Here is a 24,474-nt window from a genome sequence, read left to right as displayed (position 1 = left end):
AGCTCTGGCCCATCTGTCATGTATGCACCCAAAGCCTCCAGCCAACGGACCTTCTCGCACTCTCACTCACTCACATGCACAAACTCACCTGCCCTCACCCACCCCGTTGCCCCCCCCATTCACCCTCGCTCATTCCCGCGAACTCCCACGCTGCCGCGCTCCTGCATGGGGGCTCTGATGCCCACTCCTGCCCACAGCTCGCTGCCCCCACGGGCTCCTGGGGCTCCGTGCTTCTGGGTGACTGGGGTGCCGGGCCCAGCTCTTCTGAGCTCCTCCCTTCTCACCCTTTTCGTTTCTCTTTTCTTTTCTCGCTTCTTTTCTTTTCCTTGTTTTTCTTTTCCTTTCTCTTCTTTTTTTTCTTTTCTTAAAGATTTTATTTATTTATTTGAGAGAGAGGGAGAGAGAGCACAAGTGGGGGTAGGCAGAGGGAGAAGCAGGCTCCCCGCCGAGCAAGGAGCCCCAGGTGGGGCTCGATCCCAGGACCCCAGGACCCCAGGACCATGACCTGAGCCAAAGGCAGATGCTTAACCAACTGAGCCACCCAGGAGCCCCATCTTCTCATCCTTATCATGTTCTCGCTGTCTCTCCCTCTCTTTCATTTTTTCTCTCACGCTCATACACAGACACAGACACACACACACCAGGCACACACTCACGGCCTCATCATGTTCTCTTCCAATTTCCTTCGTTTCTGGCCTCATGTCTCCTCATTCCTCTCATGTTGTCTGTGTTTACATCTGTCTGTCTTTCTCTGTGTGCCTTTCTCTCTCTCTCACTGTTTTCCTGACTGTCCCCTTCTCTCCCTCTCTTATTCTGTTTTTCTCGGTCCCTCAGTTCTCTTCTCTCTTCCTCACTCTCATGCTGAGCCTCTCTCTCCTGGGAGTGCACGCTCTCACTTTCTGCTTTCTCTCTTGTGTCCCAGCTCCCTGGCACGCTGGCCCCTGCCCACACCCCAGCCTGCCCCTGGCTCTGTGAGAACCCTCTGAGCGGTGGTCAGGGCCTGGCCACCCAGCTTGGAGGTTCTGTGCCACCCGTTGGAGGAGTCCTCGGGTCACAGCATTTCCTCCCTGGGGGTGACTTGGCAGTGGTGTGCTCTGTTTCCTCACTTCTGCAATTTCCAGATAGCACGGAGGCTGGGTCTGCAAACAGACACTCAGATCCTGCTGCCGCGGCCGCTCAGCCTTCCCTGACAAAGGTAAGGGGGGGTCCCAGCGCTGGCTGGGCAAGGGGGAGGCGTGTGACAAGGTCCTCAGGAGACCAAGGTCGTGCCCCTCGCCTGTGCCTGAGCAAACGGGTGGTTCTGTTCTGAAGGGACTCTTCTGGCATCTTCCTCAGGCTCAGAGTCTCGTGTTTAGAAAGGATTCCTCGTGACCAAACTTGCCAGGAAATCCAGCTCCCCACTTTGGTTGTCTGAGGCCAGGGCCATGCTGAAGTGACCCCAGAGACCTCACTGGGAGCTGACGATGGTGATGAGAGGGGGCTATCTAGATCTCGGGGAGCTGAATGCCGTCAGCCTGACTAGCTGCACACGGTCTGGTGGCCAAGTTACGCTCTCGCTCTGCAGCTCAGTTTCTTGCATTGTCGAATGAAGATAGTTCTGCCTCCCCAGCAGGACTGTCGGGAGAAGTACCGGGTCTGGTGCAGGGCTGGGCACTGAGGAACTCAGGAGAGGCCAGGTGTCCCTGGGGAATGATGAAGACAACCAGGCTATTGGGACAAAGGGCCTGGCCTGCAACAGGTTTCCCCCAACAGGTCCCAAGTGGGAGGGACAGGGCACAGGCTGGTCTCTCCTTGTCCTTTGCGGGCAGGAGGTCCAGGCGTGGCCCGGTGAACCAGGGTCGCTGTCCAGACACTTGCTCACCTGTGAAGAATGAGGGAGCCCGCAGAGTCTCCGTAAGCCTTCGGGCAGCTCTGATTTAGCTCTGAATGTGCAGCTGTGTTCCAGGTACTTGGAGTGTGTGTGAGCGTGTGTGAGTGTGTGTGTGTGTGTGCATGTGTGCAAGTGCTAGGGAAACAAAGGAAAGAGATGTCCCTCCTTTAGGTACTGACAATGCAGCCAGAGAAAGAAGTCTGCTCTGGACAAGAGGCGACGGCCCTGGGCCTGAGCTGGGCACTCGGGATTGGCAGGATTTTGATTTTAGCTCTTGTGTCTAGTCTGGGCCTTGGCAACTCAGGAGCCTCGCTTTCCTCTTTCGTCGATTAGGGTTTACAGTTCTGACCTTTGGGTTTGTGGGGGGAGATGAAGTAAGAGGCTGGGTGGGAAACCACTTTGTCAGTCATGAGATGGGGCTCAAAAGCGAACTACGCGTCCGGACGCCGTCCTGCTTACCGTCAATGCCTTTCAGAGGAAGACTTGTCTTGTCCGTTGTTGTGTCCTGGCCCTTAGCTCGGTGTTTGGCGAGCGGGACAATCTTAGAATATGAATGGAATAGATGGATGACGAAGTAATATGCGGTACTTAAAAGAGAATGGCCAGCAAGCCAGCGCCCTGCATCTGGTCCCAGTTCTGCCCCCGATCCTGTTGTCACCATGGGCAAATCTTTTCTCTTCTCTGGGCCTCAGTTTCCCCACCTGTCCAATAAAGGTTTGGACAAGGAATTATAGTCTATGGGGTTCATGAAAAAATCAGCCTCCAGGACTGAGTTCCTGCTCCTGGTTGGTATTGGGGTGGGCGGGGGTGTGATGAGAGGCGGGGGTCCTGTCTGTTTGTCCTTTTACAGGGAGACCTTTCTAGAGGGACCCCTCCTCCCCACACTAGGCCTGTGAACCACGCCTTGCCGAGGAGAAGGGGGTGCTCCTCTTCGTCGGTGGCAGCCCCTCCTTCCCCCACCCCCATGAGGCTTGGCCCAGGAGGCGGCCCCAGCGGAGCACGCCCTGACTGGACCTGGGGGAGGGCATCTGGGATGGGCGTGGAGCCCATTCCCAGAAGGGCAAATGCTGGGTCCCCAGCACCTCCACCTCTCTGACCAGCCCCCATTGGGCTCCTTGGCAGCAGGGTGGGTGGGGAGAGAAGCCTCTTGCTGTGTGTCTGTGGTCGTGTGGGCTATGCGGGGGCGTCGGCTCGGCTATAGTCACCGGAACGTGTGGAACATGACCAACCCATAGGACAGTCTGGTACAGCCCAGCGGCTCCCAGAAGGAGAATCACCCCCCAAACCAGCTGAGAGGTTGGTATACCTTTCTTCCCTTGTGTCTTCAGCCAAAGAGGATCCCAAGCCAGACTCTGTGTGTGTGTGTGTGTGTGTGTGTGTGTGTGTGTAGGTGTGAGAGAGAGAGAGACAGAGGAAAAGAGAGAATATGTGGGGGGAGGACCACCACTCAGCAGCCCCTCCCCACCCCCTTAGTTCTGTGGGAGGGGGACCCTTAGGGCCTGGGTTTGGTGCTGAGCCCAGCTGGCTGGTGGGAGAAGCATGTCAGACATTCCTGCAGGCCAGTTTATAGTTTCTAAAGTCCATTTCAATTGACCAAGTGCTTTACTGTTGACAAATCCTTTATCACTCCTACCCATCTTATTACAACAATGCTTGAATGCTTGATCAAGGTGGTGGGGGGCATGGGTGAGACCAGAGTGATCCTCTGATCCCCAGTCCTGTGATTTCTCTTCAGCTGCCCCTGGTTGCAGCCGGTTTGATGCACGGCTGATTGGTTCACTCATTCATTCATTCAACAAACATTTTCTGAGGGGTGGGGAGGAGCTCACAGTTACTGAGCAATAGCTGCTTGCATAGACCGCTTCATTCTGCTCTTACAACTGCCTGATGAGGAAGGTTCTATTATCCCCATTTTGCAAATGAGGAAAGGGAGACTCTGAGAGCCAAAGAGCAGGTAGGGAAGAGCAGAGCCCCATGTGGATCCTGGTCTGTGGGACCCTAAGCCCTAGGCCCTGTATCCTACGTTTTTCCCTTGGGCTGGGCCCTGGGTACCCATGAGGGCACCAGCAGGAGGGACACAGGAGTTCCCAGGCTGGAAGGCGTAGTCCTTTGGTGTGATTCCTGGTATAACAGAGGGGTAAGCCCAGTACAAGGAAGCCCACAGGAAGAAGTGCCTCTCCACTCCCTCCTCCCTGCCCTGGCCTCCTTCCCAGAAGCAAGGAGGAGGGAGGGGGAGGGGACTCACAGATACCATCTGGGTATTTGGGAGCCAGAAGGAAAGACCCAGGCCACATTCAGGGTCCCCCACCTCCATGGGGATGTCCTAGCCAAGCTGGGCAGAGACTGAGTCTCACCAGGGCAATATGTATTCCTGGGGTCAGGGAAGGGCCCTGTGTGAGGAGGGAGACTGGGAAAATCTGGTACCCAGGCCACTCCCACCTCAAGGGCCCTAGGCCTTGTCCCTGACCTCTCCTAGACAAGGAATTCCATTTTTCCACCCAGAAATGTGCCAGGCATGGTGGTGGACTCCTTGTACTCAAAACTGTGGGGAGCCCAGAATTCCCCAGAGGTCAGGATACTTGCTCCTTCAATCCCCCCCTCCGCCCCCCAGATCCCTCTGCTTCTTGGAGAAATGGTAGCAAAAGCACTCCATGAGGGGAATCTTTAAAGAGTATGGCCAGAATCGCCAGGCCAGGGCCCAAATGCCAAGCAACAGTGGAGGTCAGAATAGGAGTAACTCATTCACTGAGCATCTATTATGCGCCAAGCACTTTAGAGGTTTGCCTGCCTTCAACCTCAGGGCTGTCCTGTGAGGTCAATGTTGATATTATTCTCATTTTATACATGAGAAAAGTAGGACTCACAGAAGAGAAATGATTAAACTGTCGTGTTCGAGAGGCCTCAGGAAATCTAAGGCCTGGGAGTGACGGAGGCTGGTGTCTGAGGGTTTGGAAGTGAAGGATGAGGGACAATGTGACACTGTGTGTGTGTGTTTATCTATTAGTAATTTTTTTTTTGAGACAGAGAGAGAGAGCACATACACGTGAGTCGGGGGGAGGGACAGAGAAGGAGGGGAGAGCCCTCCAACACTAGGCTCTATCTCACGACCCTGAGATCATGACCTGAGCCAAAATCAAGAGTTGGATGCTTACCCGATAAGCCACCCAGATGGCCCTATTAGTCAATATTTCTGGAGTGTTTGTTGTGGAGGAGGCCCTGTGGTACATTCTGGGGAAATGCCAGAAGCCTTGCACCAGGGAATTCCAAACTCAAAGGAAAAAGAAACCAACAGCCATTACAACACAGGGCGATGCGCTGTGTTACGGCTACGGCGGGCGGCATCTCCGACTGTCTGGGGTGGAGACGTCAGACTCGCGGCAGCCAGCGTGCCTTGAGCTGTGATATGGGTCAGGCATTTTCTATTTAATCCTGACAACAGCCCTACGAAGTATTCTTCTTCTTATTTTTACAGATGAGTAAACAGAGGCCCATGGGAGGTCAAATGAACTATCTTGGGTAAGAATCAGCTGATGGCATTTTGCCAGCTATCACTATCACATTTTGCCAGAAAGATGTGACTGGTTCCCGGAACCTTTCAGAGCTGATACATCTGGAAGCCGGGTGTAAGTGGCTTCAGGCTGGCGTGAGCGCGATGGGAGCAATTGCAATGACCGTGGTGTTATTTTGAGAAACATTTGATCTGATCTAATTAGCAAATTGGATTTCCTGTAGACAGAGTTTTTTAGAGCTGTTGATCGTGAATACCTTGAATTGTGCTAAGCCCTTTACACACATTATTCATCGAATATTCATAGCACTCTGGGGAGATACGTGCTTGGAATATCATCAGCTCTGTTCACAAAGGAAGGACCTGAGGCTCAGAGAGTGATGTCCTTGGTGAAGGTCACAAGCTAGGACAAGATAGAGGCAGAATTCGAACCCAGGTTTGTCTGAGCAGAGTCTGTGGTCTTAACCACTGTTCTTTCCAAACACTCCGTATCCTTTATCTCACTGGGTGCTCACAAAAGCCCCATGTGTCATTGTCCCCATTTTACGGATGAGGCCCAGAGAGGGTCCACAGTTTTACGGAAGTTGCACAGCAGTGGTGTTAAAGGTGAGCCCTAGGATTCTAAGTTAAGGATATACAATGTACTTTCAAACCTCCCTTGCTTGGGTCCGTCAAGAAAAACATTTTTTTTTCAAGATTTTATTTATTTATTTGTCAGAGAGAGAGCAAGCACAAGCAGGGGGGAGAGGCAGGCAGAGGGAGAAGCAGGCTCCCCCCTGAGCAAGGAGTTTGATGCGGGACTCGATCCCAGGACCCCGAGATCCTGACCTGAGCCCAAGGCAGACGCTTCGCCAACTGAGCCACCCAGGCATCCCAAGAAAAGGTTTTTTTAATTGTAAGAACACATGACATAAATGTCCCCTCTTAACAATTTTTAAGTACACATTACAGCAGTATTGTTCACTATACGCACATTGCTGTAGAGCCGGTCTCTAGAACTTTCCCATCTGGTCTGACTGAAACTATACCCACTGAACCACAATTCCGTTTCTCCTTCCCCCTCGTCCCTGGCAACCACCATTCTACTTTGTGTTTCTTTGAGTTTGAACACTTTGGATACTTCGTATAAATGGAATCATTCAGGACCTGCCTTTTGGTAAATGGCTTGTTTCACTTAATCCCAGCTTCGAGGTTCATCCCTGCTGTGGCACGTGACCTGACCCCTTCCTTTTGAAGGCTGCGTAGTTTTCCCTTCTCCATACACGCCACGTGTTGTTTACCCACCCATCTGTTGACGGACAGTTGGGTGGCTCCCACCTCTTGGTGTTGTGAATGGTGCTGCTGTGAACATGGGTGTGCGACTCTTTCTTCAAGATCTTGTTTTTGGAACTGTACCCAGAAGTAAGATTTCTGGGTCATGTGGTAGTTCTATTTTTAATTTTCTGAGGAAACTGTACTGTTTTCCACCCTGACTGTATCATTTTATATTCCCGTCAACAGCGCACAAAGGTTGCAATTTCTCTACATCCTTACTAGGACTTGTTATTTTCTGTGTTTTTGAGAGTGGCCGTCGTACCAAGTGCGAGGAGCTGTATCACTGTGGGGCTCACGTGCGTTCCCCTGACGACGAGTGGCGTTGCGCATTTTTCATGTGCTTGTCCGCCATTTGCGTATCTCCTTTGGAGAAATCTACTGAAGTCCTTTGCCCACGTTAAAATCAGTTATGATTATTTTGTCGTTGCTGTTATAGTGTTGTAAGAGTTCTTTAAATATTCTGGATATTAACCCCTTATCCAGTGTATGGTTTGTAAATTTTTTCTCCCATTCTCTGGGGTGCCTTTTTCCCTGTTGACTGTTCCCTTCGCTACAGATGTTTAAAGTTTGATGTCCCCCCCATATGTCTATTTTTGCTTCTGTTTCTTGCATTCCTCGTGTCATATCTGAGAAATTATTGCTTGTTTGTGTGTTTGGGAGACGACACTTTCCCCCTATGTTTCCTTCTAGGAGTTTTACATTTTTGGATCTTATGTTTCGATCTTTAATCTGTTTTGAGTTAATTTTTGTATGTGGAACAAGAGAAGGGTCCCTCTTCATTCTTTGGCGTGTGGATCTCCAGTTTCCCCCGCAGCACTCACTGGAAAGGCTCTCCTTTTCCCATTGTGTAGTCTTGGCATCCTTGTCAAAATCATTTGACCATACGTGTGGGGGTTTATTTCTGGGCTCTCTGTTCTGTCCCAAGGTCTATATCTATTGTTCTTTATGTTGATACATGCTGTTTTGATTTTTGTACTTTGTCATATGTTTTGAAATCACAAAGTGTGAGGCCTCCAGCTTTGTTCTTCTTTCTCAAGAGTGTTTTGACTCTTTGGAGTCCTTCGAGATGAGATTCCATCTGAATGTTAGGGTTTTGTTTTCTGTTTCTGCAAAAAGTGCCACTGTGACTTTGACAGGGCTTTGGATCTGTAGATGGCTTCGGGTAGTATGGACACTGTAACAATATTAAGTCTTCCAGTCCACGAATGAGGATGTCTGTCCGTTTATCTGTGTCTTCCGTAATTCCTTGCAGCAATGCTTTGTAGTTCAAAATGTACAAGTCATTTGCCTTCTTGGTTAAGTTTATTCCCAGTGTTTTATTCTTTTCGATGCCATTATAAATGAGATTGTATTCTTAATTTCCTTTTCTCTTTGACCCATTTTTATTCTTTTAATATTTTATTTATTTATTTGGGGGGGGCGCGAGCTGGAGGAGGGACAGAGGGACAAGCAGACTCCCTGCTAAGCATGGATTCCCGACTCAGGGCTCCATCTCAAGACCCCGAGATCATGATCTGAGCCAAAGTCAGACGCTTAACCAACTGAGCCACCCAGGTGCCCCTCTTTGACTCATTTTTCTTTTTTCTTTCTTTTCTTTCTTTCTTTCTTTCTTTCTTTCTTTCTTTCTTTCTTTCTTTCTTTCTTTCATCAGTGAGAGAGAGCGAGCGACTTGAGGAGGAAATGTATTCATGGGTATGTAGTGTCTGTATATTTAACCCAGCCCCTAAGCTTAGGTAGGCTGGCTGCATCATGCCCTACCCACAGCAAGGAGCTTTTGGGCGTCCACTTGGAGCCCGAGCCCCTCCCACACCCCACTTCTAGCCCGAGCTGTGTTGGTGATTGTACCCCAAGGCTTGCAGCACTGCAAGGAGCTGCTGGTGCATGAGATCTGCATGAACTTGAATGTGAGTGATTTATAGCTTAGAAATATTTAGACATTTGTACTTAAAAAAAAAAAGATTTATTTATTTGGGAGAGAGAGAGCACTCTTGTGTGTAGGGGGGAGGGGCAGAAGGAGAGGGAGAGAAGCAGACTCCCCACTGAGTGTACAACCCTATGGGATGGGGGTGGGGGTCGGGGGCAGGACAATCCCACGACCCAGGGATGACGACCTGAGCCAAAATCAAGAGCCAGATGCTCAACTAACCGCGCCACCCCGGGGCCCCGTGATGTTTGTAGTTTCGACCCTGAATGGCCCCACAGATGTTAGGAGCTGGGCTGACTGGTAAACCCAACTTCCCAGCCCACAGTCCACACTGGGGAAGTAACCAGCACATACTTCCTTCCAGATCCAGGTGGTCCCTCCCCTCTGACTGTTCAGCTGAGAATGGGAGTCCGGGTTCCCTAGGGGCACGATGTTCCCAGACAGTATGGGAATGGTAGGGGGTTGGGACTGAATGCTGTGCAGGGTAGAGGAGGGGGTATCCAAATGGCAGGATTCTTTCCTCTCTATGAATATTTATGGCTCCCCTTGCCTACCCCTAGTTGAGAGCTGTGCCTGGGCTGCTGTCCAGACTTGAGGCATCAGGGAGCTGTGCCCTCATGTATGATTGTTTGGTTGGGGCTGCGGCTGCCTTCTACCTCCAAGTGCTCATTCCTTTCCTGACCCGTTAAAAAATTTGTTGGCATTAAACTAAGGCCCTGTCCAGAGCTGACAGGGAAGTCACTATGTGGGTTAGAGCCCCTGGGACAGTGGTGACCATAGTCCCCTCCCCTCACTTCATGTGGCTGAGCCAATGGAGAGAGGGAGGCCCGACTATTGTGACCACTTTGCTTATTTTTGGAACCACTGTTTTAACTGTAAAATTTTGCAAATGAAGAAACTGAGACACAGAGAGGCGAAGTCACTCGTCCAAGGTCACACAGCACACAAATGGCAGCGCCAGGTATGAACCCAGGTCTTTCTGACCGTAGAAAGGGGTCGTTCTCCCCATCCTCCTGTGCCTTCCCCAGAGAGACTGGACACTTTTCCTTCATGCCAGTTTCCGCTGAATAGTCATGAGGGGCTTGGTCATTCATTCATTCAGTACTCAATGTCTGACACTGGGGATAAAGAGATGAAAAAGTTCTAGTCCCTGCCCTCCAGAAGCTCCGGCCTGGTGAGGAAATGGCCATAGAAATCAATACTTACAACACACTGTATCAGGTGCTAATCTGAGGAACGTGCCCAGTTCCACGGTGACCGAAAGTAGAAGGCAACTAACTCACTCTGCCTGGGGAAATCAGGGAGGGCATCCTAGAGGAAGCATTCTTTAGATTGGGTCTTAAAGGAAGAGTAGGAGTTTGGTAGGTCAAGCAAGAGGCAGAAGGCACTCTCAGGAGGGGGGCAGCCGCATGTGCAAAGGCACAGAGGTTTGAGAAGAAAGTTTTCAGAGAAGCAGCAGGAAGTTTAGTGTGGCTGGAATACCCGGCGCACAGTAAAAGAGGCTGGAGGGAGATGAGGTGCGAAAGGAGCTTGGATTTGATCCTGGGCAGTGGGGAGCCATAGAAGGTGGAAGGTTAGTCGACTATGGGGCTGCCAGTGGGCTGAAGCACGGCACTTCTCAAACTTCAGCGTACCCACGGATCACCCGGCCGTCTTGTGAAAGCCCAGGCTCGGTACAGCAGGTCTGGGTGGAGGGGGAGAGTCCGTGTTTCCAACAAGCTCAGCGGGTCCCGCTGGGCCGAGGACCGCGATCTGCGTCTGTGAGGCCGTGGAGGCTCATGTCTGGTCGCGGGGCGGCTGCTCTCTGGAGCCGGCGGCTGCCGCTGCCCTTCTGTCACGGGGCGGGTCAGGCCTCTTCCGTCTCCTCGGGTCGGCCTCTTGCAGCTCTCACAGAAAGGTCACAGAGGTCAAAATTACTGGTTGCCAGACATCTGTTGACTCAACAAACGCTTACCAGGCTCCTGCTCTGGCCACGCGTGTGCGGGGGGGAATTGGAAAGGCCACTTTGTGGTCCACGTCACCACGCCCTCTTGCCTCCAAAATGGCTTCTCTGCCTGCCCTTTGTCCCCGATGATCTCTTCGCTGCCCGGCAGCCGGGCAGTCAGATCCTGTTGCTCGTCTTCCTGATACAGTCCGGCGGCTCTCCAGTGTTCGTAAAAGAAACTTCCACCTCCTCACCATGGCTTAGGAGCCGTCTGGGGTTGGTTACCCTCAGATCTCATCCAGTTGTCCCCACTTCTCACTCCTCTAGGACCTCATGAAGCTTTCAGTTCCTTGAACGTGACACATCTGTGCCTATCTTAGGATACGATGAGCTTACTCCCGCGGCAAACCCTTTGCACATGAGACACTCAGCCTAGAATACTCTTCTTCCAGATTTTCTCTTGACTTGTTCCTTCTCGCTTTTTAGATTTCAGCCAGCAGAAGATTTGGGTTTTGACAGGACACTAAAGCTTGTATAATCTGGGGGCTCTCTTGCTGAAAAGTGACCAAATTGCAAATACACAATTAGACAGCAGAGTTAGGAAGGGGCCCTGAAGCTTACGCTTCATTGACCTCAGGATAAATCTTCCTCTGGTTTTGTTTATAAGTCACCTCCTCTGAGAAGCCTTCCCTGGTCACTCTATTTAAAGCAGCCCCTCACCCAAGCTTTGTCATGTCACTATCTTTATTTCTTTTATTGAATTCATCACATTTTGAAATTATTGTGTTCTTTTATCTCTCTGTTTTGGTCTGTTTTCCCTGACTAGGGTGTAAGCTCTTTAAGAGCAGGAGTCTTGCCTGGTTTATTCGTGCAGTATCCCCCACGAAGTGCCCAGCCCCCAGCAGGGTATCAGTTCCTGTCAGGTGAATGACTGGACATGTCGTCTGCCCTCCAGGAGCTGCGGTCTAGTGTGACAAAAGGACACACAGGCAGTTTCAATGGTATAAGAAGCCATATGCTATGGGAGCTCAGAGGATGAAGACTTAACTGGGTCTGGGGGCAGACAGCAGGTGTGAGAGAGGCAGGGAGGCTGAGGAAGGACCAGCTGCAGGGAAAGAGGCCGGGGCAGTCTTCAGGCGTGATCAGTAGGTAGCCAGGCAGAGCGAGGGAGAGAACCATGAACAAAGGCATGAGGCCTGAGCCGCCAGGCCCAGAAAAAACTCAGCTGATTACATTTTGGGTGACGTCAAAGGGTTCCACTGCAGAGGGACGGCTGGGTGCTAAGTTTGGGAGGAAGGCTAAGAGAGTGGGAGTCCCACGAAGGCCAGGATCTGGGAAGACCGAGGATGTAGGAAGAGCCAGGGTGACAGGTACTGGAGGCCCCCAGTGCAAGGCTTTGGGCAAAGGCAGGGGTTCCACCCAAGAGCCCCCACACTGATTCTGGTCCTGTAGCGGGAAGGAAGAGGCCTGTGCTGGGCTTCCTGTGGGGGCCTGTGGGCTGGGGAAGCTCTAGGCCCAGACAGACCTGATGGCATACTGTTTCAGGCTGGGTTTACAGGGAAGCTGACTCTGGAATGGAGAGTAGCATGCAGGAACGTGTTTCCTGGACTGTGTAAAGCAAAGTCGAGATACCGTATACTTCTACCTATAAATACTTCACTACATGTATCTAATAGAAGAGGAATTAAAACATACAAAAATATAGAACCATAATATCATTATCATAGCTAACAAAATTAATATTGATTTCTTTTTTTTTTTTTAAGATTTTATTTATTTGACAGAGAGAAACACAGCGAGAGAGGGAACATAAGCAGGGGGAGTGGGAGAGGGAGAAGCAGGCTTCCCGCCGAGCAGGGAGCCTGACACGGGACTCGATCCCAGGACCCTGGGATCATGACCTGAGCCGAAGGCAGGCGCTTAACAACCGAGCCACCCAGGTGCCCCTTAACATTGATTTCTTAAGTCCAGCTAATACGGAGTCTGTGTTTGAGTTCTTCCAATTGTCTAAAAACTAGTTTTTACAGTTACTTTGTTTGAATCAGGATACAAGCAAGGTTCACACAGCAATTGTTTGCTCAACTAAGCTTCTTGAATGAGAATTTAACATTGCACCTCCTTGCTTCTCCCTCCTTCCTCAACTCATGCTTTGGACGACGCTCTCCTGACGACTATGGTGGGAGCTGGAGTTCCCCGTCGCCACACGCTGTGTTTGCTTTACTTTTTCTTTTTTTTTTTTCTTTTTTTTTTTTTTTAGATTTTATCTATTTGAGAGAGAGAGAGAGCATGAGCAAGGGGAGGGGCAGAGGGAGAAGGAGAAGCTGGCTCCATCCCAGGACCCTGGGGCCATGACCTGAGCCGAAGGCAGACCCTTCACCGACTGAGCCCCCCAGGCGTCCCTACTTTTCTGTCTGCATCATACTTGATCTCCCTGTGGCTCTTCCTGCTGCTGGCCCCCACTTCCGTGCTCTTGAAAGCTTCTCCAGCATGGCACTCCTACCTCTCTGTCCTGTCCCTGCCTCCCTCACAGGTTTCTCCTCCCCTTCTGACTTCTCAGGGAATGTTGGGCTCTTCAGGGTTTAACTCTGGATCCTCCAGAATTTCGAGGCTCTCCAAATATGTCCCCGGCTGGATTCATCCTCTGCACCCCCATACTGTCCCTCCTCAGCGTCTTCTCCATGAAGATGGGTGCCACCCCCAGACCCAGTCATCTGGGCCAGAAACCTGGCAGTCCCGATCTGTCTTCCATCCATCACCAAATTCCGTCCATTCAGTCTCCCAAATAACTTGGACAACCATCCACTTCCTCCATTTGCCCCTTCGCGCTCCAAGCCTCCTCTGGAGACAACAGCAGTTGTCTGGATGCTGTCTCCCTCCTTCTGGTCTGAAGCCCCTCCGGTTCGTTATGTACACGGCAGTCAAAGCTCTCTTTCCCAAACCCAGATCCAGGGTTGGCCCTTTCTTGTTCGATGCCCTTCAGTGAACCCCCATTTTCTACAAACTCCTTAGCCTAATATTCAAGACGTTTCTTAAGTTGACCAATACATACTTACTTTGTGGGCCCTATCTCTTCCTCACCATCCCCCCCAACACTTTAAGGTTTAGCTAGACCAGGTGTCTCCAGTTCCCCGAGGACAAGGTCCATCCTCTCCTTCTCTTCCGGGACTCCGCACGCGCTGTCCCTCTGCCCGGGGCTAACTCCTTCTCGTCCTTCCGCATTGGCAGGAGGTCACTCCTGATCCTCAGGTCTGGGTAGGGGCACCATCTCAGAATTACCCCGACTTCTGGAAACTTCACCATCATAACACCTGTCACTTGTCTACTTCTGAATCTCTCTTCTGCAGAACGGGCTGTGGGCCCTGGCAGGGCAGAGACTGGGTCTGTTCTCTGAGGCCTCAGCACCCTGCCCAGGGCCTGGAGCAGTGGGTGCTTGTCTAGCGAATGCATGGATGAGGGACTGAACGGGTGAGTTGGGTTCACCTGGGTGTGTGCTCCATTCACATAATGAGAAAACATATTTTAAATGAGTGCAAAAAAAATTCATGATGAACAAATACCAAAATTTTAAATGAAGACAGGATCATAATAGTGCCAGGCAGAGCCATGTTAGAACCTGAGGCAAAAGGAACAATCTGAAATACTGATTTTGATTTTTTTAAGATAGTACATTAAAATATTATTAATCTTGATCACTGAGGATTTCAGCAACCCCTTACATTTTGCACTTAGGTGGGTGCCTCCACAAGCCTTACCCCAGTCCTGATCCTGGTGGGAAGGCTTTCTCAACAGATCTGGACAGGCATGGCACAGGAGACAGGGCCCAAGGAGATATCCTGGCTTGAATCCTCTGGCTATAGAAAGACTATTTCCAGTGGAGCGTTGCCTCCACCCCACTAAGCTGGAGCCTAAACCCAAGAAGAGGAAGGGACTCACATAGGGGTGGGGTTGGATGGTGGGGATGGGTAGGGACGTGACTTCTTCAAAGAGTCAGAGGGAACCCCACGCACTGCCCAGCTGTGGGCTCCCTCTGCGTCTTTCTGAGGTCCCAGGAAGAGGGCCCCCCAAGGCATGAAGGTCCAGCAGGAGAAAGAAACAGGGCCAGTCCCTGAGAAATGGGCATCTTGGGCTCAAAGGAAAGGCGAGGGGACTGTGATTTTATTTATTTATTTTTTATTTAAGTTCTTCGTTGTAATTCCAGCGTAGTTAGCATCCTGTATTGTATTAGTTTCAGGTGTACAATATAGTGATTCGACAATTCTACATTATTCGGTGCTCATTGTGACAAGTGTCCTCTTAACCCCCTTCACCTACTTCACTCCCCCCCCCACCTCCCCTCTGGTAACCCCCAGCGTGTGCTCTATAGTTGACAGTCTTTCTTGGTTTGTCTCTCTCTCTCTCTCTCTCTCTCTGAGCAGCAATTTTAAAATCTTCTGGTCTCAGTACCTCTTTTTTATATCTTTAAAAATTATTGAGGGTCTCAGAGAGCTTTTGTTTACATGGATTATATCCATCAGTATTTTCTTTTCTTTTTTTTTCTTAAGGTTTTATGTATTTATTTGAGAGAGACAGCAACAGAAAGAGCAAGAGAGAGCACGAGCCAGGAGGACAGGGAGAAGCAGGACCCTGGGATCATGACCTGAGCTGAAGGCAGACGCTTAACCAACTGAGCCCTCCAGGCAGCACCCCCATCCGTATTTTCCATATTCAAAATTAAAACTAAGCCTTCTGAAAAATTTTTGTCTTTAAATACAAAACCCAATGATAAGCTCGTTCCATGGCAACACGAATAACATTTTTAGCAAAAAGTAGCTAACAATTTCAAAACACAACTAATTTAGAGTGGCCTTGATTTATATTTGTTTGCAAATCGCTCTAACCATGGGTTTACTAGAAGACAGCTAGATTCTCATATCTGCCCCTGCATTCAGTCTATCATGGTACGTTGTTTCGGTTGAAGTAAATGAAGAAAATCTGCCCTTACACGATATGTATTTGTAGTGGGAGGGATATTTTACTGCCTTTTTCAGATAATTGATGGTGCTCTTCTTTGATACGCCAACAAAGCTCCAGAAATGGTAGTTTCTTAAAAGTCAGTTGCAATATGGACCCTACGTCATACCAGTGAACCTTCTGCAATCTGTTCCGCAGCTATGTTTGGACCTGTCGTGCCCTTTGATTCTTTTATTGATGCATAATTATGAAACTGGCCTTCCTCATTTGGAAACTACCGGTTCACTAAGTTATGCAGGTTTTCCAAACACGGACCTGTCCCTAAAGGATTTTTTAAAAGTTACATTCATCAATATCGCCAGCAATCTCATCAGAAAATTCTTCAAGGATTAGGAAGCTGTCAAACTCCTACCAGCAGATACAGTTTTTCTGAAGATACTAGTTTTCTCCAAAGTTCGAATTTTATCGTTGGCAACAAATACCGTTGTTTGTTTTCCTTGAAGTGATGGGTTCCCTTTGTTCTTATTTGAGCAAATAGGATACCCACATCTGAAAAACCATAGTCGGTCAGTCGTTTTTTCAAGTGCTAGTGATGATCCGCAAAAAGGTTCAGCTTACAACTCCGTGGCCTAAGCGCTTTTCCTGCAGAAAACGATGCATTTCCCATTTAGACACACGGAATATTAAAAAGATGTGTACTCAAGATTTAATATAACTAATAATTTCCTTGCTTTATCAAGGAAATTGGCTGCTTTGCTTTTTTTTTAGTTTAATTAAATTTTATTTTATTTTATTTTATTTTATTTTATTTTATTTTATTTTATTTTATTTTTCACTGAGTAGTGCCCGGCTGTGAAAATACAGCTCCGACTCCCGTTTGGTGCCACTGCCGTGATTTGTGCTTGAGAACCAGCGGTTTTATTCACTCTGTACCATCAGTGCAAATGTCAACACAATGAAAGGGCAAATAATGTCTTGGTATTATTATGACAATAGTTTTTTAAAAAATTTATTTGAGAGAGAGACAGAGAGCGGGAGCGAGAGAGAACATGGGGGGAGGCAGGGAGAAGAAGAAGCAGGCTCCCCGCTGAGCAAGGAGCCCGATGAGGGGCTCGATCCTAGGACCCAGGTATCATGATGTGAGCTGAAGGCAGACGCCTCACCGACTGAGCCACCCAGGTCCCGCAATGACAATAGTTTTGACCTCATGAATCCCCTGAAAGTTCTCAGAGTTATTCCTTTCTCCTCTCTCATTTCTGCAGAGCACCCTTTGTGAAGTATTATCCTAGAGCTTTGGGATAGGATGGCAGGACCACGGTTAGGAGGGGAAAAGATCCCAGCCCAGCAGAAGTTAGCAATTTCACTGCCGGGGAAGCAGCACAGAGCTGCGTCATTCAAAACAACTTAACTCATCATGTGACTTGCGGCTGAGTTTTTGTTTTTAAAGGAATCACAATTATTTATCGGCATAATGAAACCTACGTTTATTGAATTTAGCCTAGACACACCACCACCACACTAAATGGGGCAAAGCATACAAATTCTCTGAATTACCAAAATTCCAATTAGAGCTAGTTGTTTCTTTTTTCTTTTTTCAACTGAAATGCAGTTGATATACAATGTTCTCTTAGTTTTGTACAACACAGTGATTTGACAGCTGTGTGACTCTGTGCTCACACACAGGTGTAGCTGCCATCTGTCACCCGACAACCCTATTCTAGTCCATTGACTACATTCCCTGTGCCGTGCCTTTCATCCCTGTGACTCGTTCATTCCATGACTGGAAGTCTGCACCTCCCCCTCCCCTCACCCATGTTGCCTCTCCCCCACCACTGTCCCCTCTGGCAACCATGGCTTGTCCCCTTGATGTGTGGGTCTGTTTCTGCTTTTAAAGCCAGTTGGTTCTTTAAACTCACCTGTAAGTATCTAGAGACTTCTTCAAGTGATTCCACTGCTCCGGAGCTCCCAAAGAGATGGTTGTAAGCAACGAGGCTTGTCACCCACTCCTTTACTGGTTCATGGTGCTGGGAGTAGAGGTGAAGAGACAGACGAGGCCCTTGTTCTCCTGGTGCTCACAGTCAAGTGGGAGAGTGTTACGAATCACACCAACAGGAATGTGATCACAACTGCACTGGGGTTTACGCAGAAGGACGGGGGGCATTGAGGCGGGGCCTGACCTGGCCTGGTGAAGGCCTCTCCGAAGACATGAAATTCAGGTAAGGTCTGGAGCACGAGTGGGGTGGCCAGGTGCACGTGGGGTGCGGTTAGGGAAAAGGGTTCCACCGCTGGCATGGGCGTATGCTGGCAGGCGGAGGCAGGAAAGGCCTGAGCATGTCTGAAGACCCACCGGGGAGCTCCATTTGACTGGACCCTGGTGGGACGATAACAGGAGATGAGGAAGGAATGGCAGCTAGAGGTCAGGGGGACGGCCACCCGACTGGTGGTCCTTTTCTCAGTTCCTACAACCTGCCCTGCTCCTTCCCGCCTCAGGCCTGGCCCGGTGCAGACCCCTCTGCCTGGAACACTCCTCCTCTTCAGGGCTCACAGGAAATGTCACCTCTTTTCTAGGTATATCTTTCTGTATCCGCCATACCAGCACCCCCTTTTCTTGGTCTAGCAGCTCTGTTTAACTGCTTTTGTCCACCTGCCGCGTGAGCCCGTAGGTTCCCCGAGTGCAGGCCTGTGCGCTCCCGTGCGCCCTGCGTCCGCCGTGGGCCGGCCGTGCAGCAGGCGCTCCGAAATCATCGGCAGAAAGTGTGAAGGAGCAAACGCGCAGAGCTGGGTGTGAGACGCTGGCTCCACGCTTTCATAGCTGCGTGACCTTGAACAATCACGTAAACAGCCTAGATTGTTTCCTAGTCTGTAAAAATGGGGTTTTACTTCCTACCTCGGAGAGTTTTGTGAGACTCCAATGAGCTAGCGCTCGGGGAAGCCCCTGGCTCCAATGCTGTTCCCTTTGCACTGTGCTGGGATGGACGGGGAGCCTCGGGCCTGGCTTCACCCCATCTGGGCCTCCTGCCCTCCCATCCCCCGCGCCCTAGCTGCAGCACAAACATCAGAGGGGCTTCCAGGCTCATGTGCTGGCAACAGAGTGGCAGGAACAGGAGAGGAGGGAGCAACTGGGGCTGACGGAGAGTGGGTGGCGGGGAAGATGCTGTTGAACACGGACCAGACTGTGGGTAGTGGGATTAGGGTTAATTTCATCTTCTTTCACATACTTTTTTTTTTTTTTTTTGGAGAGAAAGAGTGAGTGGTGGTGGGGAGGGGCAGAGGGAAAGGGAAAATCCTTTTTCTATTATTAATTTTTGAGAGAGAGAGAGGGAGCGAGCACATGAGCAGGGGGAGGGGCAGAGGGAGGAGAGAGAGAATCCCAAGCAGACTCCACGCCTAGTGTAGAGCCCAACTCGGGGCTCGATCTCACAACCCTGAGATCATGACCTGAGCCGAAATCAAGAGTTGGATGCTTAACCCTGTGAGCCACCCAGGCGCCCCTTGAATATACTTTTAAAAAGGATTTTTGTTTTGAAATACTTTTAGGCCTTCCAGAAAGTTGCCAAATAGTACAAATAGTACGAGGAGTGCATGATGCCCTTTGCTCCACATTCCCTAATGTTAACAATTTATAAAACTATAATACAATGATCAAAACCAGGAAATGAACATTGATATGATATTATTTTAATTAGAGAGCTTATTTGAACTTCCCTGGCTTTTCCACTAACGATCTTTTTTTGTTCTTGGATACAATCCAGGATCCCACATTGTACTTAGTTGTCACACGTTTCCTTAATATGCTCTGATCTATGGCAGTTGCTCAGTCTTTCCTCATTGCCCATGACCTTGACATTTTTAATCATTTTGTATAATGTCTCACCATTGGGTCTGTCTGATGTTTTCTCACGACTAAATTGAGATTATGCAGTTCTGGCAAGAAAACCACAGAAACGATGTTACAGCCTTTTCAGTGCATCGTATCGAGGCCTGATGCTGCTCTATGTCTCACGAACCATGAGCACATCTTAATCATTTGACGTATTGTCTACCGGAGTCCACACCGTATACTTTTCTTCATCTCTTCCTTTTTGTTTTTTTGGGTTTTTTTTGTTTTTTGTTTTTTTAAAGATTTTATTTATTTATTCGACAGAGAGAGAGACAGCCAGCGAGAGAGGGAACACAAGCAGGGGGAGTGGGAGAGGAAGAAGCAGGCTCACAGCAGAGGAGCCTGATGTGGGGCTCGATCCCAGAACGCCGGGATCACGCCCTGAGCCGAAGGCAGGCGCTTAACCGCTGTGCCACCCAGGCGCCCCTTGTTTTTTAAAAGATTTTATTTTGAAGTCATCTCTACACCCAGCAAGGGGCTCAAACTTACAACCCTGAGACCAAGAGTCACATGCTCCACTAACTTAGCCAGCCAGGTGCCCCTATATTTTTCTTTCTCATTAAATTTTTTTTCTTTCAATTACTAAAGCAATGAAGCCTTCTAAAAAAGTTCAAACAAAGGAAGCATAAAATAGGTAAACTTCCCACCCAGCCCATCTCACCTTCCCCAAGGTTACTGATCACTGTCTACTCTTGAAGCTATAGTCTTCCGGGTCACTTTCTAGATGTCAAACACACATACATAACGGTGTCACACAGATTTTTAAAATCTTGTTTTACTTAACAACACTATCCAGGGACAACTCTCCATGGCAGTACAATCAAAGATTTTATTTATTTATTTGTCAGAGAAAGCGAGAGCACAAGCAGGGGGAGCAGCAGGCAGAGGGAGAAGCAGGCTCCCTGCTAAGCAAAGAGCCCGATGCAGGACTTGATCCCAGGACTCTGGGATCATGGCCTGAGTGGAAGGCAGATGTTTAACCGACTGAGCCGCCCAGGCGTCCCTCCATGTCAGTACGATCAGATATAATTCATTCTTTCTGAAGACTGGCTAGTATTTCATCTTTGGGTCACCCTAATATAATTCTCTGTATTTTCCAGATTTTGTATGAGCACATAAATCATTATTATTATTTTGAGTAAGTTCTACCCCCAATGTGGGGCTTGAACCCTCTGACCCCGAGATCAAGAGTCACATGCTCTGCCGACTAAGCCAACCAGGAGCCCCCATAAATTATTTTTTAATGTAGAACATCTACCATCGAAATTTGCATTTCCAATTTCATCAATAGAAAAATATTTAAATGTTATTAGAAAATTAAAAATTTTATAATATAAATTTTAATGTATTTTATCATCAGAAATAGATTATCTAAAACTTTAAGTCAAAAGAAGCCACAGAATGAAAGGGTATGTTTTAAAATGGAACGAGAGAAAAGAAACTGAATTGCCATTGATTTCCCCGAATCTCAGACGCCATTCATTTTAAAAACACACCATTATTTTATGTAGAAAAAATACCGCCAATTGATTGGAAGAGACCGCCAACTTTAGAGTTTTTAAAATGTGCAAAATGAGGGGCGCCTGGGTGGTGCAGTCGTTAAGCGTCTGCCTTCGGCTCAGGGCGTGATCTCGGTGTTCTGGGATCGAGCCCCACATCAGGTTCCTCCGCTGGGAGCCTGCTTCTTCCTCTCCCACTCCCCCTGCTGTGTTCCCTCTCTCGCTGGCTGTCTCTCTCTGTCAAATAAATAAATAAAATCTTTAAAAAAAATAAAATAAGATAAACTGTGCAAAATGAGAGTCTTGGAATTGATTAAATAAGACAGGCCCTTTCTGACCCTTCATTAACCAGAATTCCTGTGTGGTCTTCCAGGCACGCGCAGGATTCTATGACCACTGCCCCTTCCAGCCACGGCGATGGGGGCGAATGATTCGTCTCGTGTGGACTCTGAGTTCCGATACACCCTCTTCCCGATCGTTTACAGCATCATCTTCGTGCTGGGGGTCACCGCCAACAGCTACGTGCTGTGGGTCTTCACCTGTCTGTACCCTTCCAAGAAGCTCAACGAGATAAAGATCTTCATGGTGAACCTCACGGTGGCTGACCTGCTCTTCCTGGTCACCCTGCCCCTGTGGATCGTCTACTACCACAACCAGGGCAACTGGATCCTCCCCGGGTTCCTGTGCAACCTGGCTGGCTGCTTCTTCTTCATCAACACCTACTGCTCGGTGGCCTTCCTGGCCGTCATCACTTACAACCGCTTCCAGGCCGTGACCCGGCCCATCAAGACAGCTCAGGCCACCACCCGCAGGCGTGGTTTCTCCGTGTCCCTGGTCATCTGGGTGGCCATTGTGGCTGCGGCCTCCTACTTCTTCATCCTGGACTCCACCAACGTGGTGCCCAGCAAGGCCGGCTCGGGCAACGTCACCCGCTGCTTTGAGCACTACGAGCAGCGCAGCGTGCCTGTCCTCACTATCCACGTCTTCCTCGTGTTCAGCTTCTTCCTGGTCTTTCTCATCATCTTCTTCTGCAACCTGGTCATCATCCGCCGGCTGCTCTCGCAGCCCGTGCAGCTGCAGCACAACGCCGAGGTCAAGCGCCGGGCTCTGTGGATGGTCTGCACGGTCTTGGCTGTGTTCATCATATGCTTCGTGCCCCACCACCTCGTGCAGCTGCCCTGGACCCTGGCCGAGCTGGGCTTCCAGAACATTCGCTTCCACCAGGCAATCAACGATGCCCATCAGGTCACCCTCTGCCTTCTTAGCACCAATTGCGTCTTGGACCCCGTAATCTACTGTTTCCTCACCAAGAAGTTTCGCAAGCACCTCACGGAGAAGTTCTACAGCATGCGCAGCAGCCGGAAGTGCTCCCGGGCCACCTCGGAGACCGGCACTGAAGTGGTCATGCCGCTCAACCACCTCCCTGCCCAGTCCCTCAAAAAGTAGTGCCTGATTCTTGGGGCCAAGCCCAGGGCCTTCTCCTTCAGGGACATCACAGACAGCACTGGGGGATGAAGGGGTCTCTGCTGTGGTCTGGGCACGCCCTCCCTGGGCACAAAGGGCCCTTTAAGTATGGAGGCTACCTCACCAAGGTGGGAGTGATGGCAGGGCCGGACTGCTGGGAAATCCAGGACTTGAATAATAACCTTGGCTGGTGACCTCATCCTGAATCCCTGCGTCTGATAGCTCTGCAGGGAATGTCAGGGCCAGGGGCAGACCTTGGGGGCAGACTCTGAGCCACCCTGTTTACCCTACGAAGGCAGCTGCCCCGAGCCTGTACGGCCTGACGTTTTGGGCAACTGCTACCTTGGTCACCATAAAGGCAGAGAAGGGGGTTTGGGGAAAGGGGTCCTCTCTTGGTTGTGTGGTGGTGTCTCTGGGGAAGACTTTTGAGCTAGGATAGTGCCACCTTGTCTCCATTCAGAGGCACAAGGTCTTTGTGACACTTCTTAGGAAACGTGGCTCAGTGGAACCTTTTCCCACTCATCCAACCACCTGTCCTGAATGGTGTCAGAGAAGGTAAGACGTGCACAGGTCAAAAGCTAGGATGGAGAGGTTGTCTCCTGAGGCAAATGTGTCTCTCTGCACAGGCCTTGCCTCAGGCTTCGGTCAGCGCTGGGGGAGTGGGAGAGACACGACTGCCACATCCATCCGTCTCTGATGATGACGTCATCTGATGAATTACCTCCTGTGGGGCAGCTCCCCACTGTGGGTGGGCAGAGACCGCTCAAAGCCAAGTTGGGGGCATCCAGGGCACCACGCTGCTCAGAGGTTTCCATGAGAAAGGGCACTTAGGCGGAGAAGGACCTGTGTGTGGGTGAGGCCTCCAGAGTGGGAGGAGCCTGTCAGGTCTCATCTACCACCCGGGCTTTCCGGGGCAGGGAGGTGGGGGGTGGGGGATGGGGAGCCCTCCTAATTTAGCTTCCAAAAGGTGAGAGGAGCAGTTATGGTCCCAAGGGCCAGCAGGCACTTTGAATTTTGGGTGCAAAAGAGAAGTGTCAGCTTCTTTTAAGGATCTCTAGATGCCTCCTTGGGATTTTCGGCAAATGTATTCAAATGAGCTTCCTCTTGCACCCTGAGCACCCGCGGTGTGAACCTGGCAGCCACAGACTCAGGGGCTTGGAGGAGCCTGCCCTGGTTGTCAGAGCCCTGTGTTCCTTCTGAGACATCCTCCTCCCTTCCAGCCATAACCCCGTAAAGTGAGATCCTTGTTTCCTGTCTAGGGGGCTGATTCTGATAACCACTTCCCCATGGGCCAGTAACCTGCTTGGGTCTGGGCTGGTGGCTGTGGGCTGAACTCAGCTGATGGTGACGAGGTGGACAGTGCAGCAGAATTGAGGTTTGGTGTCACACACACCCAGGTTCAAGTCTTGGCTCTGTTACTTCCTACTGAGGGACTGTGAGCTCAATTTCCTACCTCATTGGGTTGTTAGGAGCGGTGAGTGCTCTTGGTCAGGGGGATTGCTCATGCCAGAGTCTCCCTTTTTCTGAGAACACGTTCCCCTTGATCCTCTGATAGGAGCTGAACGGAGGAGATGTGGGCATCTGGCTCTAGTTGGGCCAGTCAGGTTCTCTCTCTCAGGAATAAGCAGCCAGAACCAGGGCTGCTATTTCAGGCTCTGGAGATCACTAACCTGAAGACGTACAAGTCCGGAGCTGTGAGCGTGTGTGTGTGTGTGTGTGTGTGTGTGTCTATGTGTATGAGGTGGGGCAGGGGAGGGTGGGTGACCTGCTCAGAGAGAAGATGGGAATGTGCAGAGCAAAGCAGAGACCAGAGGGAGACCAGAAGCCTGGAGAGAGGAGGGCAGGTGTTTCCTGGGCCTGCTGCCCTCTTCCTCCGGGCCAGGCCCTCTCTAAGCCCAACATCTGCATTCCTTCCTTTGGGTCCTGTGAGATCCCTCCTCAGGATGCATTCTCTTATTTTGCTTAAGCCTAGTTGAGTGAGCGTCTATGACTTGCATCTCGTCTCCGAGTAAGGTGAATGCTTAGATGCCAAAGCTCGGTGTTTCTTGCCTTTCAGTCATTTGTGTACATCTCTCCCATACGCAATTTTTCAATACCCGTGTACCATCTGTATGTTTACTTAATAAATATTTTGCTCTAAA

At 50.0% G+C, this 24,474-nt stretch overlaps 1 protein-coding gene across 3 annotated transcripts; it reads left to right on the top strand.

The window, feature by feature from the left end:
- The first annotated feature begins 443 nt into the window (after positions 1-443).
- Positions 444-24,474, top strand: PTAFR (platelet activating factor receptor). Of its 3 annotated transcripts, XM_008694531.2 has the most exons (3): positions 444-1,195; positions 5,343-5,386; positions 21,243-24,474. In XM_008694531.2, exon 3 carries the CDS (start codon positions 21,287-21,289, stop codon positions 22,313-22,315), a length of 1,029 nt encoding a protein of 342 aa, XP_008692753.1. In that variant the 5' UTR covers positions 444-1,195; positions 5,343-5,386; positions 21,243-21,286; the 3' UTR covers positions 22,316-24,474. The 3 variants fall into 3 exon arrangements, with proteins under 3 accessions (XP_008692753.1, XP_008692752.1, XP_008692754.1); XM_008694530.2 differs by lacking the exon at positions 5,343-5,386 and having other exon boundaries at positions 445-1,195; XM_008694532.2 differs by lacking the exons at positions 444-1,195; positions 5,343-5,386 and adding an exon at positions 2,055-3,166.

The sequence above is a fragment of the Ursus maritimus genome, unplaced genomic scaffold, assembly GCF_017311325.1.
Source record: "Ursus maritimus isolate PB19 unplaced genomic scaffold, ASM1731132v1 scaffold_32, whole genome shotgun sequence".
NCBI classification, from domain to species: domain Eukaryota; kingdom Metazoa; phylum Chordata; class Mammalia; order Carnivora; family Ursidae; genus Ursus; species Ursus maritimus.
Note: the sequence above shows the minus strand (reverse complement) of the source record. Positions and strands in the feature narration are given on the sequence as shown.